Source organism: Nannobrachium achirus, assembly GCF_963921795.1.
Source record: "Nannobrachium achirus genome assembly, chromosome: 8".
Classification (NCBI taxonomy): Eukaryota; Metazoa; Chordata; class Actinopteri; order Myctophiformes; family Myctophidae; genus Nannobrachium; species Nannobrachium achirus.
Window position 1 is genome coordinate 7093633 of NC_137817.1, and position 22428 is coordinate 7116060.

The 22428-nt window shown below is 41.9% G+C and overlaps 1 protein-coding gene across 1 annotated transcript in view; it reads right to left on the minus strand.

Moving 5' to 3' along the window:
- dync2h1 (dynein cytoplasmic 2 heavy chain 1) overlaps positions 1-22428 on the minus strand; it is a 557731-nt gene that overhangs the window by 43799 nt on the left and 491504 nt on the right. The window contains 1 exon segment of the mRNA XM_080731168.1: positions 16466-16555. Within this exon segment, the coding sequence (XP_080587294.1) occupies positions 16466-16555 (90 nt within the window).

A 22428-nucleotide genomic window follows, 5' to 3' on the forward strand; every position in this document is an offset into this window, starting at 1 on the left:
TTTGATACAAACATACTTGAATGTGAGTTTTTGCATTTACCCATTCAAGTCAAAGGAGAATATTCATTCACTAAGACGAGTAGCACGGCAAAATAAAGTTTATCTGGAAAGAAAGTCAGTCAGACAGACAGACAGACAAGTAATATATGGTAGGCCAACCACACTGATCAACAAAATGTTGCAGAGCCCAAGGTTTGTCAATGTTTGGAAGGGCAGGATTCAATCTGGCCAACCCTGTTGTACAGTTCCTACACAATTTGTGCGTAGGACGCTCTTGCCCATCTGAGCACTAACTGTGCTGTATGCTATGTACCTGACGTGTGAATGACTCGCTGCGCTGCACCCAGCCGTGAAGCACCCAGCCGTGAAGCACACCCTTTCACACTAAATGCTGATTGGTATGTAGGCTACAGAACAATAGAAGGTAACTACCCACTTTGCATAGAGACCGCTTGCATCAACTCCATTGTGTAGCTGCCTGCTACACATAACAAGCAGTACTGGAAAATGAATGAGCCACAGCAAATGCCCCCCTCCCCCTCCCCCCACCCCCTCTCCAAAATAAATTATAGTTTCATGGCATTGTGTCAATTTTAAAGAACACTCAAGATTTGACACAAGTTACCAAAGCTTATTGATTTTTTTCTGTCCTGATCCTCTCTCACTTGCACGTACCATGAAGCAACTAGTCTACACCAGCTGAGCAACAAGTCCATACTACACGAAGAGATAGCCAATCACATAGAATGGCAAGCTATTGTATTATAACAATACAATACTGTTTGCTGTTGTGAATTTGCTAATTGCTCAGTGTGATTAGCATACATACATTAATTGTTACACCCCAACCATTAGTTAAATCACAGAAAAAGAAATACACAGGTATGTATTTACCTCTTGCAGATCAATAATGTTTACACACACACACACACACACACACACACACACACACACACACACACACACACACACACACAAACAAGGACCTCCATCAGAAACATCACCACAAGGCCTTTTTTGGGGTGTTCCTTTTTGGCAGGGTGTTTGACTGTACTTGTGCTGTTGTACATTTTTCTGTTTTGACTGTACAAACAATTCTCTCCACACAGGCTACACAGAATAAGAAGTGACTCCTCACTCTGTCTCAGTTTGACTTATTGATTATCTGATTTGGAACACTTGGCTTTGAGAACCCACCCCTCCATCTGGGACTGGACTCAATAGTTGGCTGTGAATTAAGCACGGACAAATAAAATACAAAATGTTGACAAAATATATTTTGTTACTGTGTTAGAAGATACTTCATAGATTTGTATTATTATTATCACAACACATACAGTAGGTACATTAGGCTATACATGATAGCATAACATTTGGTATTGTATGTTTTAATGACAATACTTTGTACTTTTACCTGTATGTGGTGTGTGCTAGAATTTATTTTAGGGCATACTATAATCTATGATCTGCGGCTATTCATGTGGCCAGGGCATACGCCAGTGCACAATGCCTATCAAATACCCAACTTTGAAAGGTTCACGAGGGCAGACGCTATTCATATTGTTATTTCCGACAGCAGACGCCGTATACCTGCATTACAGGTAGAACACAGCACTGCCTGTAAGTAAAAGTAAAATGTTGAATTAACTAACTAGAAATGTGTGCTCAGTCGAGCGCCATCTCCGCCAGGCCGGGTGGGACTCCATAATTGGACAAGACTGTTGTCATCAACATGACATCAGTACAGTAGTGGATGCTACTGTACCAATATAAGTGTCAGAACACACAATAGAGCTGTATTCAACAACACTTGAAGAGCCTGCTTTTATTCGTTGTTGTCTGTTTGTGAAATAATGAGGTGGACCGTATGTGTGAAGGAAGGACCAAAACATAGGCATGATGCTGCTGTTCCTGTGGGACGCAAGGTTTACTTCTTTGGAAGGTACAGTAACATGAATTACAGTGATCCGATTGAAGTCCATATCTTCAATGTAGGGTCTTTGTGCTGGAGGAAGTTGCCTCCAGTGATGTCTGGAAGAGGAGAACATCCTGTTGAGGTTCCCTCTAAGCGTTGGGGACACACAGCTGTACTGTTACAAGATATCATTTACATCTGGGGGGGCTCGAGTGGTTCCGGTTTATCATACTGCAACATTCTTTATGCATTTGATGTCAACACCCACGGGTGGTTGAAGCCCAAGGTGTCAGGGACTGTTCCAGATGGGAGGTGGGGTCACTCAGCCTGTGTCTTTGGGAAGCTCATGTATGTCCATGGAGGATACAGCTACCAGATGTCTTCATACACTAATGACATCTACAAGTTGGACACCACAATAATGGTCTGGTCTTTAATTAACACCAGAGGCACACCACCACCTGTTTCATCATGTCACTCTGCCACTATCATCGGGACAACGATGGTTGTATTTGGAGGCCCTGGGATAGACTACTACAACAGCATCAGAGTATTTGACACCGAGACCAACTGCTGGCTGAGCATGCCTTCTGGACAGCTCCTTCCAGAAGGACACAGTAGTCATTCAGCCTTTGCCTACAATGGAGAGCTGTACACATTCGGTGGCATCAACGGGAACCAGACCTTCAATGATCTGTGGAAACTCAACCCAGAGACCTTCTCCTGGAAGAAGATTGAGCCCAAGGGAAAAGGCCCAGATAGTATGTATGGGATGTGCTGTTGCATGGTGGGAGATTGTGTCATCCTCTTTGGAGGATACCCCACACCCCATGGCCTGTACATCTTAGACTTGAGTCCTAGTCTGAAGTCGTTATGCAAACTAGCAGTTATTCAGTACGGTCTGGAGCAGTCCGGACTCCGACATGACATCAGGTGGGAACTGGAAGCCATGCACAGCAACATTAGTGGACAAACTAACTGACAGTTTTGAGAGAGCTGGTGACTACTTTGGATATTCTTTTCCATTTCCTGATAAGTAACCATTTTGGACTAAAAGGTTTCCACCCGACAGTGACGAATGATACGAGGTCATAGTGTCACAGAACATGGAGAGACTCAAAGCAGCTTGTCTACACACATGGAACACACTGTGAAGTTTTTTACAAAATGTTATTGTACAGTAAGTAGCTAGTACGGAAAAATAATGCCATTGGTGTATACCAGGGGTCCTCAATAGGCGGACCGCGGTCCATGTCCGGACCGCGGGGCACCTCCGACCGGACCGCGGCACATTACTGAGAAATCTCCGCACAGTTGTATCGGACTGACTGTGTGTGATGTGCGTTTGTGTGTGTGTGTGCGTGGGTGTGTGTATGTGCTCATTCGCTCAAACACATACACAGGCTCACAAGACACACCCCTCCACCAATTTGCAAGCCCACAAAGCGTCACAAATGCAACGTGCTGTGGGCTTGCAGATCAAAGGTTTTCCTTCCCTCCGACGTCTGCTCTGCAGTCTGCAGCTGCTCCCCCCTCCCCTCCCCTCCCCTCCCCTCTCCACACACTCATGCCGCTCGCTGCATGAAAAAAGTTGCTAAAACCTCTTGGAAACCATTGCTCCCACTGGATTAATAACTTAGAGATCTTCTACCTTTGGCTGTTCAATTGGAGAGGACAACAGCAACACATTAAAATCCACGATGTAAGGCTCCAACTGCTTGCATAGACGAGAAATGGTCGCGACACGTGACCATGCGTCTTTAACAATGTGATGTGTCGTCGCATATTATTGCCAGCTATCCTAGGCTGTGTTAGATTAATAACTATGACTCGTTGACCGTGATTTGACCGGTCATTTGACATAGTCAATCAGCACAGTCTGGCTTGTGCAGTACGTGTGTCAACTGAATGTCAAGTAATCCTCTCCCCCTCACGCTAAGTTCCACTTTATTTTCCATTCTGAACGACAAGCCTAATATTGGTATTGCATTTAGGCTCTTTAGTTTCCAATAATTAAACTATAAGCCAGTGTTTTATTGCTACACAATAAATGGTAAATAATGTAGCCTACTCTACATGCATAAATAATTATCCATCCATCCATCCATTCATCTTCAACCGCTTATCCGGCATCGGGTAGCAGGGGTAACAGTTCCAACTGAGATTTCCAAAGTTCCTTAATAATAATAATAATTAAAATAAACAATTCTAATGATTATAATAAACATACATACATACAGTACATATTGTATAAATGTATCCGCCTTATTTCGCCTTCGCCTTTTTTTCGGACCCGGACCTGTTTCAAAAAAATATTTCTGGACCTTCAAGATTTCTATTTGAGGACCCCTGGTGTATACAATATACCAAACTTTATGCACATGTACAGCTGAGGATGCTTTTTACATTCTCTTTGCACTCTTTCTTTCCTAAGCCATTATTACTTAGTTATTATTTTAACTTTGATGTGTTGTCTTTTTTTTCTGCTGTTTTTTTTATATACATAATATATACCACTGCATTGTCTGAAGGAAGCCGAACAAAAATAAGTTTTACTCTTATGTACCTGTACAAAAGATGTAACAATAAAGTACAACCTTGCTCTCTGCTCTGTACAGATCTAATGTCCTTTGATTCCACACCACTATGACACATCACCTTCATGCAAGAGTGCCTTCCAGCTTTTTCTGAGACACGGGGACAGATGGACAGATGGACGGATGTGTGTCATGGAGGGAGGGGATGAGACTTGTCCATAGGTTGTGAGACTACATGCATGGGTTATGTAGCCTGACACTCAGCCTGAATTGACATTTCGTTTCACCCCATTATTCAGTCTGAACTTGCTCTCATCTACGGCAATTTCAAGGATGGGCGTTGCCAAAGAGGCAGCCTTCTGCGATTGGTTCACCGTCTGACCAACACAACAGTAGCAAAGCAGATGACGTAGTGTTATGTGTGGCTGGCTAGTGGCTAGCCTGTTGCTTGCTAGTGCTACTTTGCTAACCAAAGAAACAGGCAGAATAGGAGCACTACGAACTAAATCAGTAATCAAACACAACATAACATGCCTGCTACTGGTGTTTCATAGCGAGATCGATACGATCGCATTTTACCGCAATTTACCGCATTTTACCGCGATGGCGATGCGCGGTACGGTACGGCGGCGGCGCTGGTTTACTTGGAAACGCACATGAGTTCTGGGAAACCCCCACCCACGCTGATCACAAGACGCTGATTCACGACGCTGATTCGCCGTACGGATTTTCGAACGAGGAAAGCCTCTTCAATGAGAGCAATTCTAGACCCCTGAATCGCCAAAATAAAAATTTAAAGGGGTGTGGCTAGCGATTCAGGGTCTGTAACTAGGCTATGGGTTATGTACATTTTAAACAAACAATGCACCTCTGCATACATGATAATGTAAAACGATGAATTAGTTTCTTAGTTTTATAAGGCCTAATTCCATCCCATATGTGTTATCCTAATTAAACCCTATTCAAACCATTGAAGTTTTCTTTTAGAGTGCTTAAAAAAAAGGTTCTAAACTAGGATAGGCTAGGCTTTTGCTTGTGTTGTGTCAGTGTGTAAATCCTTGCATGACAATATAGTGCAATTCCAAGCTGTAATGGCATTGATAAACTACTGTAGCCTACTGGAATTCAATGAATGTGTTCTATAAACATCATTAATTAATTAATGCCTTTAACCTTTTGATATTATGATAAGTTTAATTGATCATATCTATAGAAAATGTAATAGTGTCTCTTACAAGGTGGGTATATCAGATAACATCAGGTCAATACGGGATTGTCCCTTTTTTGGAAACTAAAAGACCCGTCCCGTATTGAACTGATACGGGACGCTCTTTGTCCCGTATGTTAAGGTTGGGGGATAAATATGAATGACAGGATCATTTAATTGAGAAATGACAGTGATTCTGCCTGTCAGTGCGCTTCCTCTTCCACTCTGCTCTCCTCTGAGACGACAAGTGCTGCATCCCATTGCTGTGAGAGGCGCTGCACTGTTTGTAAGCAGCTGATTGGCTTATTAACACAGTGTTGCTAAGACACAGTCTCCGCCCCCTACACAATCCCTTCCCATGGGCTGTAGGTTCAGTCCACAAGTTGCCTGCGAGAGACGATACGAGTGCGTGCGAGCGAGCATACGACAGTGCTCGGCTCAGAACATTGTTTAATGTCTTAAAAAAAACGTGTGACAGAAGATTGTGTACAAACAGATTAGACATGAATCCATGATAGGTGATAGCCTAAACAACAAGGTGAAAAAGCAGGCAAGCAAGCAGAAAATAAGCCATGGGATGGTATTCCTGGGAACACTACAGTAGTCTTGTCTGCCAACTAAAGCGACCCCAGACAGGCTGGTATGTGAAATAACATAAGCATGCGTTGATTTTGTTTTTAAAACCTAATGGTTATTACTGTATGCCAATATGATTAAACTAGTGTTGGGTAACCAGAGAGTGGGTACATAAGAACCAGGTAGACCTAGGCTATATATGTTTTGGATAATTGAGAGAAATACAATATAGGACTACTATATGATTTTAAGGTAATAGGTTAGGTGGCCCAAAGACACCCGAATTAATATTGTGAAAGGAAAAATATGATTTAATATTGGAAAATACCTGTTTTAGCCAACATAATAACGGAAAATACCTGATTTTTCGGCGGCGCCTTTGGCGCCGCATGTTTCATTTGGAGGTGTCCCGTATTTGAAACTCTGGGAGTTGGCAACCCTATTGTGTTGTGTTGGCTAATGTCCAGCCAAGGAAAACATTGCAATTGGACTCTAGCTTGTTTAATTTGCTAACGTAGCGTTCCTTGTGGAGTGGCAACAAGGATCTGTGCCCTTGATCTGACAAGCTATAACGCCTACTTTTGAAATGAGTATACTTTTATAGCATCTGAGTTTGAAAACCCCACATCCTTACTGTCTATACCGGCTGGGGGATATCTCTGTTTTCTCCCAAGCTGACTCCCCAGTTATGACGCGCTGATGACACTACGCCATGTGTATGTATTTACAACAGTAAATTAAAGCTATACTGTGTAAGTTGCTAAACTAGTGGTCAGTAGCGGTATTGCTTTTTTCTGACGTTTTTCACCCGGAGTCGTCGCGGACCACCGCCGCGGACCACCGGAGCGGCGCCGCAAACCACCGCGACCGATACAAATCCTTGGAGGGGTAGAACGCATGGTAGAACGTAATTTTCTGGCCAATTTGGGAATTAAGAGGTTAATGAATCCTTCACCATGGTAAACACTGTAGCTGAGGGGATGGTGTTTTCCTCTGGTGTTTCAGTCCGAGTGTATCAAAGGGTGCGTTCGGAAATGCGCACCGGGTGGCGAGTATTCCTACCGTAGGAGACAGGGTTACATAAATTAGAAGGCGCGGCTTGTGATTGGCTGGAGCGGAGGTCTGGAGCGCTCGGCTGTGGTCACTTGGACTGCGCGGGCGTTTATCGTGGGCTTGCCCAGGCCTTACGGCCTGGGCATAAATATAGCGATTGCATTCACCACGGCTTTGTAACTCGCGCGGCCATGTTGTGGACAATAACTGTGACATCTAACCATAAAACGAGCGCTCTACCACACCCGGTGCGCATTTACGAACGCACCCTTTGATACACTCTGACTGAATCACCAGCAGAAAACACTCTCTCGTAGCTGAGCGAGGCTATTTCCTGAAGACCATGGCAGATAGGCTGTGATTGGCCGGTAGTTTATCATGTGTGTATGATCCGCAATGTGATTGGCCAACGTATACAGATGATGCAGATGACGCTATTTTTCCGCGAAAACCGGACCCCGGCAAGGATCATAGAAAACATATAAAGAGAAGGCTTTAGAAGCTGAAAATAACGGAGTGGGTGTTCTAAAACTTTAGCGATTTAACAGTTAGGACAACTTTAAGATTTGTTTTATATAAAAAGTTACATGGTATAACTTTAACATATCAATCACTATGTTTTTTTGTTTTTTAACTTCCCTGTAACCAGGGTAACTCTGACTCTTATGACTCTTATGTCATTTCCTTTTTGCAACGTGCAAACCTGTCAAGCTGCTCTTGATGAATTAGTTAATAATTCTAAAGCAACGCCAAAGACTAACTATTGATTGATCACGTAGCTCCGCTTAAACTTTAAAAGATGCAGGTTAAGCAGATACCACCTCGGAGGAATAATGGAACAACTGGACTGAGAATGAAATATGGACCAGCACAGCTGCACCCAAACTGAGGAAATAGCTATAGTATAGATAGTGATGTATGTAGAGAGGAGCTGTCTGCTTATAGACAAATCCACGGAGCAGTAATCAGAACTGCGGTGTCAAATGGCTCCGCTTTGCACCACCAACTACACGGCAGCGATCTGTGGATTTGCTTATAGGGTGTGCCAAATGTAGTTCTAAGAGCGGCCATTTCTTGGGTAAACACAGCCTTACACAGGTGTTCTGATTGGAGTAAAGCATTAGTTCTATGCAATCAAACAATTGAAACACCTGTGTTTTTACCCAAGAAATGGCCGATAAGGACTACAATGACGTAGCCGCTGGCACACACTATAACAAAGCTATAGGCCATACAGTGGCGCCCATTTTGTGGTTCCACGAATCGAAGAGATGCAATGCATTTTTGCGTTTACGTGTATATGGAGATTGTTTAAAGCTATATTATGCAACGTTTTCTTTTTTCTTCTTTATTTTATTCATTGATATATTTCTTTCATTGGAATATTTTTCAAAATAACTATTCTATATGCATGTGTATTTGACTTCCCTAAACATAATTAAAAACTATTTTAATTAAAGAGTGCATGGCCCAGGCACTCAGGCCAAATGTATTTTACCATTAACAAATACAGTTTCTGATGACGTGTTGTTGCATTCCCGAATATACAAATTGTATAACATTTTCACCATTCCAAAAAAATGGAATTACACAGAGCTACCAATATCGCCAAAATAAGACCACTGGGATGAATCTTGTCCAGTACAGCTTTAAACTAAGGACGTGTGGACTGGTTTATTTATGTATTTTTTACTAGCATCCCTATTCTAGGCATGTCATAATAGGTGAACATTCAGCGAAAACAGATCTACAAGCTCACACCATGTCTGGAATGCGACACGTTGTGAGCTTTTAGATCTGCTACTGAATATTTGGGAAAAGAGATTTGGTAAAGAACAAAGCCGGCAACAAAGCCGGCAGGCTATAAAATGATAAAATGCCAACACGCACTATCACTTTGTCATGAGGAAGGCAGTTTGCTCCTAAACGTGGCGGGCTTTGGAGGTCGACTGAAGAGCAGTGCTGACACTGAAGAGGCAGCATGAGCAAACATCTGATGCAATCTCCATTATAAATGGATCCATCTGCAGCCCACCGTCTATCTCCATCGCCTCGACAGATAAGAGTGGCATGAAATGTTATGCCGAGAATAAATATGCACAAGTACAGTAAGCCTGCATCCGTCCGTCCGTCCATTCATCCGTCCGTTCCTCCGCCACATACACAGACTGGCACAGAAACTCACTTTTAAACAGACAAGCACACATACTCCAGGAAAACCTTTTATACTGTATTGAAAACAGTATGTTTACATTTGAGTACCTGAGACGAATAACAGTCTAAGTCCATATTTTAATTTCTTTGAATAAATGTATTTTTTGATTTACCAGACTGTAAACCACAAACTCATTTTTAATCTGTTAAATTGTTAATGCAGACTGTTGTTAAAAAATTGTTAGTACAGACTTATACTGTTGTTCCACAATCGGTTGGAGATATACTGTTTTTCCACTTTCGATAAGTATTATAATTCCTAATATATGAGTTAAGTAAAAATAAATCTAATAAAATAAATGAGGGGGAAGTGCATTAAGAATTTAACAGATTAAAAACGTATAGTTTGTGGTTTACAGTCCATCAAATCAAAAACATATATATCGATATTCAAAATGTTAAAATAGACATTGTGGGGACAAATGTCATGGTTCTCACAAGAGAAATGGTTGTTTTATGGTTGAACATTTTTCTTTTAGGGTAGCCTAGGCCCCAGCCCCTGAATCGCTAGCCATATATTCTGGCGATGTATAATGGAGTGAAACAAAATGAAAATTCATGAGTACCAGGGTGCTTTCAGACTTATGGTTTGGTAGACTTGTGAAAGTTGGGGCTGAACTTGTAGCATTTGTTGCATATTTCAGAGCTAATCCCATAGCACTGTTGTACCGATCGGTGTGAAACATTGCATGCACACTCATATAAAAGTAGGGTAATGATTCTCAAACATTTTCATGTCAAGGACCTCCAAATGACTATGTATTTGTCCACAGCAGGGAATAGGGTGGAAGTTCTTATATGGAGCAAACAGTAACTAGTGCTATCAGAACATAGACCCATTTTGTTATTATTTGAATGAAATGTAATCACTTACACTACCTTTAAAATGGAGTTTAAAGTTACAATGGGTTTGTATAAGAAGGGGGTGTGTGTGATAAGATGAATATCAAATATCTAAATACTGAATCAATCAAGCCACTTAAAAACTGTCCGGGGTTCTCCCTGAAGCCAGAGTAGACGATAAAATGACCCAAATATTTTGGAAAGTGAAATATCCCTTCAAAAAAAAAAAAAAAAAAGTCAGGGAAAATCGGAAACTCCCCTAAATCCATTATTTTATGAAATTAAATAAAACTTAACTGTTGCACTGCTGGAGCAGAATGAGTCTTGCCTTAAAAATGCCCAGTGTTAAAAATAGCTCAGTGTCCTGCTGCCCTCGCTGTAGTTTTTGTGCTTAGAACCCCAGGGAAACACCTGGCGCTGTGGCTTAGTTGGTTAAAGCGCCTGTCTAGTAAACAGGAGATCCTGAGTTCGAATCTCAGCAGTGCCTTTTGTCTCACACCTGTAAATGGAGATGACGTTTAATCTGAAACCACATTCCTGGTGCTCCATTTGACACTCTGAAAGTGGTCAGGGGACACCTGGCGCTGTGGCTTAGTTGGTTAAAGCGCCTGTCTAGTAAACAGGAGATCCTGAGTTCGAATCTCAGCAGTGCCTTTTCTCTCATACCTGCAAATCGAGAGTATGCTTCCTCTGAAAACACATTCCAGCTCGTGCATTTCACACTCTGCTTTGCCAGTCTTAAGGTAACTTCAGGTGTAACCCTTTCAGGGTTTACAAGTCGACGGTCGTTCACTTCTTACTGGGTACATCACAATGGTGACATATGCTGCACGCAAGAGATCAACGCCTAAGGCACCATCTACCGACCAATCACAATTGTCACGTTTCCTGTAGAGCTTGGTGCCCGGATCACGGCAAACGCCAAAACCCTTTGACTTTTTCCCAGATTTCTTTATATGAGAGGTATAGATTCATGTCATTGGGAGGGAGTTATCTTTATCAGCTTCTTAAGCCATGAGGTCATGGCTGCAGGCAACAGATATTGTGCTTCAACCCAAATCCTCCTACAACAGCGATTGATTGAAATCTAGAATTCTGTAGCCGACTTGTTGTAGCTTAAAGACTTAGATATGAAATAAACTAGTAAGACGCCTCAGGGCGAGGCGACATGCGGCCGAAGTCGGGCCAATTCTTGGCCATCTGGCCAGTGATGTAAATTGGACCAGTTACCCATATATGGAGACCCCTGGTACCCATATATGGAGATCCGTACATGGAGATATGCTTTGAGAGCCCAAACATGCTTACTCAGTTATTCGTTATGTGAAAGTCCTATGACATCCTACTGACATCATACCCTTTTATGCCCATAGATGGAGATCCCTGTCTGTAGAACCAGCCACACAGAGTCTTGGCCATATATGGATTCTGTTAGTGTGGTATGTGGCCGATGTGGCCTCCATATATGGGCATTCCCATATGAAGTCCTGTTAGATATGGGCTTATATTGATGACATCAGGGAGCTCCATATGTGGGCATCTAAAAGGGATTCTGTTAGTGTGACATAACAGTGAAGTCAGAGTGTGATGTCAGAGCGGCAAACACATTATGTTAAGAGTGATTCCCCTGACATCAGAGCATGATGACAGAGCGACAAACCAATATAACCACAGTGCCAAGCGTTATAGACAGAGATACAGTACATACATACGGACAAGCTGTGACCGTTCACATACTAAACTGCGACCTACGCTCGCCAATAATAGCTAAAGGTGCTCTCTCTCTCACACACACTCACTCTCTCACAGTAATGCATTCAAGTACATTTTATATAAATAATTCTAAATAATAAATTAATTTGAATAGCTTGTGTGTGTGAGAGAGAGAGAGAGATGGTGTGTACTCTGAGAGAGAGAGGAGGGGACAGGATCATGACTTTCAATAACTGCTACTGAATTAATAATAATACACTTTATGTAGCACTTTTCAGAGACATCATGATGGTTGGTGTCAGCATTGTTAGTGTGAGCAGTTTTGATTCATATTATTTATATTGTTAGTGTGAGCAGTCTTGATTCATATTATTTATACCAAGACTCAGGTACAGCAGCAGCTAGCAATGCGTGTCGGGGGCTCTCATGGGTTCGATTTATTAATGAAATTACTGTATTTTTTATGTTTTGAAATAACAATTAAAAACAAAATGTAGGAAACAGAATAGAGGGTATGCACGTCCACTGGGTCCCGCCCCCCTAATCTAGACTGAGTGGCAAAACATTGAGCAGCATGGAGCATTGGAGTTTAGAAGTGCTAGTTGCAAATCACTCAAAGGCCCTGCATACCACCTGTTTCTAATTTGCACATAATGCAGGAGGCAGCAGGATGTTGTGTTGTTGAAAACGAGTGCTTCCAAACTTTGACAATTGGAAAAATAAAAACCTGCACAGAATGTCTTGACAGAAAGTGGCTGATTACATGCCTATGGTGGATTTTTATGAAACAAAAACTTTGCAGATAGAAAGAGGATAATTCAAGCTTTCAGTACAGCCGCAATGATGGTGAGTTAACTTTGTTTAATACAATCAGATAGGACTTTTCTGTTTGGATGTATGGGCTGTCAATGGCAGAAATTCGTTTTTTGCCACTCAGTAGGCGTGTTCCCACATAACTTCCAGCAACAGTGACGTCATGCGCATACTAGGGTTGGGACTCGTTAGGATTTTAACGATTCCGAGTCCTTAGCGATTCCCTCTTAACGATTCCGGTTCCTAACGGTTCTCTTAACGGTTCCAATATATATATTTTTTCATATTTTCTATCATCCATTATACAATTACATAATACACACAACTTAAACCATGGAAAATCAGCTTTATTAAATTACTGCACCCATTTCACTTGGCTTGAACACTGTTCGGTTAGGTAGTCTGGCTGTATGCATGAGTCCAACATGTTTTTTTTTATGATTTTTTTTCCTAAATAAAACATGAACGATTGAGACCATTTAACAGTAGTTGTTTACATAAGCCTAATGGGCGTTCAAACAGTAGTTAGCAGTGAAGTTAATAGGTTTTCAATGTAATGGGTCCCGGGTCCCAGAAAAGTTTTATGAGTCCTCAATAAAATGTGTTTGAGCGCTGTGAGCTTGTAGATCGGCTATTTTCAAAATGTTTGCCTATTTCTTATATTTATTTTACAATATGGCTTAGTTTGAACTTAGAACTAGGATTTCTAAATACACTAGGCTACAGATACCCATTTAATTATATTTATATCACTGGGACCCCAATTTATATTAAATGTTAAAATATTAGAGTAAAAATGGAACAGGTCCATTTGGTTCCATTTATTCACTGAGTTACAGACCCATAAAGTTTCCAAAAGATTCCCTTTTACTTTGCTTATTAGCAATATAAAACGTTTTTATATTCAGCAAAATGTCAGTAATGGTATTGTCTGCCTCTCATTATTGTCAAGGAAGAAAGTACTGTATGTCGCTGCCTTGCTTAAGTTTCATCAAGGCAAAAAAAAGCACCCTAAGACACACACCAAAGGTCTCACTTCACATGTGTGCGGGGGACGAGGAGGGGGAGCCACCGTTGCACAGAAGTTACTTTCACTTTCAGCTTAGGACAAATGGCAGCTTTTAATCAATGCACAAGGATTTAAGGACAGACACCACGGTTTGATTTGATCATTGCACAGTCAATTATGAAGGGATTTCAAAAATTAAAACGTCTCCATATTGCTTGGGAAGTCTACTTTGCAGAAAATCGCGGCCTTTGCGATTCGCTAATCGCTAGTGTTTTTCTTTTACCGCGATGCGGTGATGAGACCCGTTAAGAGAATCGGACCGGCAAAAATGATTGACCCGGTTCTGGACCCGCTATCATGGAACCGGGTCCTAAAAAGAACCGGTTTCGGGTCCCAACCCTAGCGCATACCCTCAATTAAGGGACCCATAAAAATGTGTCCATGACCCACAAATGGGTTCCGACCCAGTGTTTGGAAACCACTGGTCTAGCTCATTATAACAGGGACAGACTCCAACATTATTGGCTGATACCGACAATAAACCTCTATCGACCTTGAGGGCCACATGAAACAGACATTGTGTGGACTATTTTTTCCTCCGAAGAGAAAAAAATAATAAAGGTTTGGGGAGTTAGCTTCACAATTAGGAAAACCATCAGGTTGGGGTTGGGGTTAGGACTAGACGTTTGTTTGATTTATGTATGTTTTATACTTATAGTCATGTGCTGGTTTCTTGCGCCACAAATGTAGATTAATAAGGATTAGGCTTGAAATTGGCCAGACAAAAGTTACAATATTCTCCTAAAATGCTGATGTTCTCACAATGGTATAGTAATACTAAATACTAGTACATGCTAGTGTGTGTGTGTGTGTGTGTGTGTGTGTGTGTGTGTGTGTGGGCGTGCGTGTATACGTGCGTGTATACGTGTGTGCGTGTGACCAGAAACGTGCTTGTCACCCACAGTGGGTTCACGAGCGATGGCTTAATTTATGCAAAGGTGCAAGATCAGTGTTAATCATTGCACTGGGGACGGAGAAGAGCAATGCATGATGGGTTTAAATGGATTCCTGTGAATCGTTAGGTTCATGCTGACGAGGGCAGGCCTGCTGCGAGCAGCGGAAGCTCTATCGATGTCCCCGTGGTCGGGCAGAAACCTCCCATCTCCAGGTTCTTACGTTTGTTTTTTCGTTAAATCAACGCCCAACTTGATTTTGCTACAGCGTCACACAAAAGCATCAAAAGTAGCAGATGTACAAGCTCAAAAAAGCGACGCCAAGCGAGCTTGTCGTTCCGCTGCTTTTGCTACTTTTGAATTTGGATCCTGAAAAGTACCGGTTTTGGACATATGAGGTTTCCCCCCCGACTATAGTGACGATTATGATGAGGTCGCCATAGCCTTTCCCCCTCAAAGTACAGTCTTCAGTCCCCAGGGTGACTCCTAATAAGTGCTGAGGTCGTCAGTCATTTCCCCGCCCGCCACCCTACCTTGTAATGTAAATAGACCGCTAATTATCCCCACCGTCTTTGGCGGAAGACAGAATTCACATACACCTCACGGTGTTCACAATTAATCAGTAACCTTTCAAATTCAGTGGTTGGTAGAAGGACAGACACTTATTGTAACAATAATTTGAACACAAATGTTGTCCACGTGCAGTGACAGCATATTAACAGTATATTCATTGGTCCTGCCAACAAAGTGGCAAAGGAATAATTTGTTATTAAAGTAAAACAGATCTCTTTGATTCTCTTTAACTTCTTTCATTAACCCATTTATGCCTAGAATTGTTTAATGCTTTAACTATTGAAAAATGGCACGCGGTGCCGCGCTGTGAGCTTCTATATCTGCTACAATTTTTTTTTTTAAAGTGGGTGGTCTCTGGAACAACATAGATGAGATGGGGGTCTGCGGCCAAATACATGTAATTTTGGGGGTCCTTGACATGAAACAGTTTGAGAACCACTGATTTAGAAGATGGATTTAGAAGACATTTATAGAATCAGGTCAAAAATATTCAAAAACTTGCATCAAAAATAGCAGATCAACAAGTGCGTTTGAAGACTTTGAAGACTCTAGCAGGAGCACTCATTCAACTCTACTTAGACTATGCAGTCCACGCATGGTACCGTAGCGCCACAAAGACCTTAATAACAAGGCTCCAAACATCCCAAAATACACTGGTTAGGCTACTGCTTGGCCTCACACCTAGAACTCTTTTAACCCCTGCTCATTTTACAACATTGGGATGGCTCAGAGTAGATGACAGAGTACAGCATCTTGCAATGGGCCTGGTCTACAAGATAAGCTACACCACTAAGATACCCATGTTTCTGTCAAACTACTTCCATAACGTCAAAGACGTCCACATTCACAACACCAGTGGCAGCTCCACTAATCACATTCAACTCAATTTTGGCTCAAACAAAGGGTTAAATTTGTTATCGTGCTATGCGTGCGTGTGTGCACGTGTGCGTGTGCGTGTGCGTGTGTGTGTGTGCGTGTGTGTGTGTGTGTGTGCGTGTGCGTGTGCGTGTGTGTGTGTGTGTGTGTGTGTGTGTGTGTGTGTGTGTGTGTGTGCGTTACCTGTACAGCGAGGGCCTGTGTAACCACGGCTCTGAGGTACTGCATGGGCTCTTCTGGCCCCTCCCACTTATTCTGCCAGGCCAAGGGACACTGAGAGAGAGAGAGAGAGAGAGAGAGAGAGAGAGAGAGAGAGAGAGAGTTACTTGGTGAGTTTAAGACTAAGACAAAACTGAGATGCGTGTATCAAAACAGCAACGCGGTGGAATCGCCAGTGGAAGCTTGTGATTGGCTGAACCGGAGGTAGGGAGCGCTCCGCTGTGTTCGCCTGGACCGCTCGGAGGTGCCGAAATTCGGGGGGATGAAGATTTACTTTTCTGTCCATAACGGCAGACGGCACACATAAGCCGGTAACGGCGCTGAGTCGGCTCATGCGACCGTCGCAGACTCGCGACGCTCGACTATGCGATGTTTCATAACATATAATCATAAACATTATATATTTATAAGGTCAAGTATTATACTTAATAATTGGGACTAATTAAAAACCATTATCATAGTTATAATAGGCCTACATTTACAGTAGTTTAGGCATTTTGGTTTGATAAGGTTGTGGGCAGAACAATTTGTCCTTGTTTGTTATTTGACTATTTTTACTTTAATTATAATTGTGTTTATAATATAACGCCGGCGTGCCTCCGTCATCTCCACCGAAAACAAGCGCTACCCCCTTGTTCCATTGTCAAAACTGCGTTGCTGTTTTGATTCACTTAACTGAGATACAGACAGAGGTATAAACATCACATTTGGGGCATACAGGGCTGTATTAACCATTGGGCCGGTGGGGCCGTTGCCAGGGGCCCTTGGCTCTCAGGGGCCCTTGGGGGAACTGGCCCGCGTGGTTATTGACAATTTACAAAAATTAAATGTATATTTTAATTAAAAATCGAATGTGTGGGCCCCTCCTCTGTTGTCTACAGGTGCTTTCTTGGTCCACAGATGATCATCATGGCTTAAAATCCAAGCTGGATAGTGCGCGTCGGGAGGGAGGAGGGGTTATGGTGGGGGGTAGGGGGCCCTAAAAATTATCAGCCAGGGGCCCTCGCGGGGGTTAATCCGTCCATGGGGGCATAGGCCTACATACACATATACAGTAGAGAGCACACAAATGATAAACACTCTTGACAGGCACATTTTTAATCTTGATATTTGTTTTCGGTTTTCTGGTTTAGGGATGTTTTTTTGTATTATGGTGTTTTTTATGTTTGTTTTCAATGGACCTTTGAGTCTACACAAATACAAATGATTGATTAATTGATTGGTTGATTGATACATACATACATACATACATACATACATACACACACACACACACACACACACACACACACACACACACACACACACACACACACACACACACACACACACACACACACACACACACACACACACACACACACACACATACATACATACATACATATACAAACGAACCAGATTCAGTTCCACACAGTAAACGTTAAATCTAGACTAGAGGATTCAACACATTTCAGATGTGACAACATGGGAGTGCAGAAACACGCCTCGCCACATGTCCACAGCTAGAAGCAATGATCTATTAAAATAGAGAGCCAAGGAGGTTTATTGTCATTGTCATTATCAGGCGTGTTGTGTGCAGAATAATGCATGAGGCTGGTGCTTTGGAAGCTGGTTTTTTTTCTTTTCTTTTCTTTTTTTACAGTAAGGCCTATCATCTGCTCGGATAATGACATGTATTACAAGCAATCACTAATAGTACTTTTTTTCTCCTCCTGCCCTGCCAAATCACGCAGCTGAGGATGAGAGAGAGAGGCCTCTATAATAGTGGGTTCCATTGTCCCCACATCTCTGGGGACACTGAAAGAGGGGGAAAGTGCTTCTCACTGTCAGGCACGTGCAGTCGTGCACACATCCAAAGGCAGTGTTGTAAAAAGTGCTCACATTTTACTTAAGTAAAAGTAACAATATAGCAATGTAGAAATACTCCGTTACAAGTAAAAGTCCGGAATTAAAAGTGTACTTGAGTAAAAGTATGAAAGTATAGGAATCAAAATGTCTTAAAGTACCAAAAGTAAAAGTATGAAATGTTTCAAAATAGCAGATCTAAAAGCTCACTACGTGTCGCGTTGTGAGCTTGTAGATCGGCTATTTTCAAATAGCCAAGGGATAAGGCTAAAGTGGTTAATGTATGTTTTCTTTATTATAATTTATATCTGCAAAGTAACTAACGCTTTCAAATAAATGTAGTGGAGTAAAAGTTCAATATTTGGATCCGAGATGTAGTGGAGTAGAAGTAAAAGTGTTGGAAATTGGAAATACTCAAGTAAAGTACAAATACCTCAAAAGTGTACTTAAGTACAGTACTTAAGTAAATGTACTTGGTTACTTTACACCACTGTCCAAAGGGGGCTTGCACCTTTATCCGTCGGAAAAAAGTGCCTTCTCCAGAAGAAATACAGTTTTTACTATGGTGAAAGAAATGCAAATGCCCTCTCTTTCCATGCCATACCGAAGGCAGCGTTCAAGAGAATTGCCTTTTCCAAACTCTCCTGAACTTGAATGCGCAGCATCTTATGTTGAAAGAATTGCCCTCTCTGTGTAGAAATCCATGCCGTTACGCCACATCTCCAGTATTGACTTGTTATAATTTATTTATTGGGTCTTGTGCCAGCAAAAGCAGCTTACCTTTGCGAGGTTATAGAGAAAGATCTATTCTGTACTTGGACCCCACTTCAGACTAACTGGTGTAGTGTTTCCAGGGAGCCAACATGCTCAATATCAGCACCCTGAACTGAGCCTCTAATTATTGTCATTGGTAACACATCTGCTGCTGTACCTTTAGAGGAGATGCAGTGAATTTGTGCTGTGAGCATGAAAACAGAGAATTAAAGGGGGTAGCTAAAAGCAGCAATCTGTAGCTGGTACCGTGTAAAGTATTTAATTCGTTTAATTTGGAGTCGGGCCAACCCGTCCATCGGGTTTTTTACACAAAACAGACGATCATTCTGGAGTTCTGATGAGGAGCTAGAGCTGGGAAGCGAGGGGGAGTATGTGTGTGTGTGTGTGTGTGTGTGTGTGTGTGTGTGTGTGTGTGTGTGTGTGTGCGTGTGCGTGTGCGTGGCAAAGTTGGTGCGTGAGAAAGACAGAAAGAGAGACCAGGAGAGATGTGGGGATGCGATTGTGAAAACCTGCTGATTAAGATAAAAGCGGAGAAGGGGGAGAGTATACGGTAAATAGACAGGGATGAACATGCTTAAGCCATCTAGAACGGGTACCCATTATAGCGTATTTATTATTATTTTATGCTTTAACTATTGAAAAACAGCAGACATACAAGTTCACGGCACGGCAACGAGTGCCGTGCTGCGAGCTTGTAGATCTGCTATTTTTGAAAAATCGTGAAAATTTGAATTTTGACCCGATTCTATAAGTGTCTTTTGAAAAAAAATTGAAAAACCTAACGTTTCTATGTCAGTGGTGCTCAAACTTCTTCATGTGAAGGACCCCCCAAAATGATATGTATTTGGCCACGGACCCCCATCTCAAAATATTTAGTTCCAGGGAACACCCAGAAGCAAAATCTGAGTTACAAAACGTTCGCTTTTAAAAATACATATATCCAAAGATTTGCACACATTTTCACGTCTTTTTTTCAAAAATAGCAGATCTACAAGCTCGCAGCGCGGCGCTGTGAGCTTGTATATCTGCTATTTTTTCAATAGTTAAAGCATTCAATAATTCTAGGCCGAAGTGCATTAAGGCAGCTCACGGCTTTGCAAACAGAAACAGAGAGACAGAGGGAGGGAGGGAGGAAGGAGAGATTGGAGTGGTGGCTGCTTAGCAACCTCTCTCCTCTCCTCTCCTCCTCATCCCCTCCATCCCACTTTACCTTCCTATCTGTCCCCTCCGCCATTCCTTATCTGCCAGGGGTAAAGTACCCTTCCTTTTAGCACTTATCTGCAAAACTGTCGTCTGCGTGTGTGAGCCTGTGCGTGCGTGCGTGCATGTGTGTGGACGTGCAAGTGTGTGTGTGTGTGTGTACATGTATTACTGTGCTTGTGAGGGCCTAATGTCCCCACAGGTATAGTTGATTTTTTGGAGAAATAGACTGATGGATAAGTTTGGTAGTTAAAGGAGCTATAGTCAACTTTTTCTTGAAAAACGGATGCTAAAATAAAAATAATATTTTATAAAAAAATAAGCTTCATACATGTGTTTCTTTTCAAAAATGACCACAAAAAGTGTAAAATAATGATACAATAATCATTTTGGCAATTGTCGGACCGACACTTTGTTTACATTCTAGTCTATTCTTTGATAGTGTTAGACTAGGATGTGAACAAAGTGTCGACCCAACAATGGCCAAAATGATTATTTTATTATTATTTTACGCTTTTTGTGGTCATTCTTTAATTGAAACACATATATGAAGCTTATTTTTTTATAAAATATTTTCGAAACATTTTTATTTTAGCATCCGTTTTTCAAGAAAAAGTTGACTATAACTCCTTTAATATCTATCGTTTGAATTCAATAAATCTACAGTATAATATTGCCATGCCACCTCCACCCGGAAGTGCCATGTTTCCATGCTTACAGTATGTAGAAAGTTACCAGGACCCTTCGTCTCTGTCTTGTTATGATTTGAGAACCTATGAACTTGTCCCACGCCTAACTGCCATGTACTGTATTCGCTTATATACAATGTCTGACCACCATTTTGTTGCTCTGACCGTGAAACGGATTGGATGTGTTTTCTGTACTATTCAACTTTTACCTGTCTCTCTCAAAATATAGCAAATTCCATTTACACCTGGTTTCTCTCATGTCTTATTTCTTCGAGTTAAGGGAAAAAGAGTCTTTAAATTTTTCTATTATAGACATCCTGGTCCTTTGAAGAGAAATGGTTGTTTCATGGTTAAAACCGAATTAGGTTTGCAATTAGGAAAAGCTCCAGGTTGGGGTTATAGGACCAAGATTAGGCATTTAGTGTTATGTCTAAAATGATGGTGTCCTCACAAGTATAGTTTTATGTGTATATGTGTGCGTATGCGTGTGTCCGTGTCTGCCTGCATATATGCACACTTTCCAAGCAGCTTATAACACCTATTATATGCGGTAAAAACACTGGCGTCACCCCTAACTGTCCCAGGAAGAGAAGGACAAGGCTGACTCGGCAGAATGGATAAAAGGCTGCGTTTTCCAGAAGCCATTATGACAGCAACAAAAGGTAAAACAACCAGCCTACAGTGTGCTTTATCAAGCCCTCCAACGCCGCGTCTCACTGCCAGGGGCGTCGCACCAAATTCTGGGCCCTGGGTACTTTAACTACTGAAACATAGCAGATATACAAGCTCACAGCGCGGCACCGAGTGCCGCACTGTGAGCTTGTAGATCTACCGTAACATTTGTGCAAGTCTTTGAATGTTACAAATCCTTCAAAGGTTTTTTTTTTTAAAAACCCATGTTTCTGTGTCAGTGGTGCTCAAACGTTTTCATGTGAAGGACCCCCAATTTGGCAACGGACCCCCATCTCAAAATATTTAGTTCCAGGGACCACCCAGAGGCAACATTTGAGTTACAAATGTTCGCTTAAAAAATACATATATTCAAAGATTTTCACACATTTTCACAACTTTTCAAAAATAGCAGATCTACAAGCTTGCAGCGCGGCGCTCGGTGCCGCGCTGTGAGCTTGTATATCTGCTATTTTTCAATAGCTAAAGTATACAATAATTAAGGCCCCTCCAACCTTGGGCCCTAGTAACTCAGTCCCACTTTCCCCCACCCCCTTGAGACACCCCTGTTGACTGCCACAGCACTGAGCCAACACGACCAACAACACAGGAGAGGATTTCACTAAAACAAGAGCCTGAAATGATTTATGGGACTTGTGTGCATGCGGGTGACTGTTGGTGTATGTGTATTACTATGCTCTTGAGTAGCCTTGGATCAAGGCTGTCATACAGTAGATGTCTTTGATC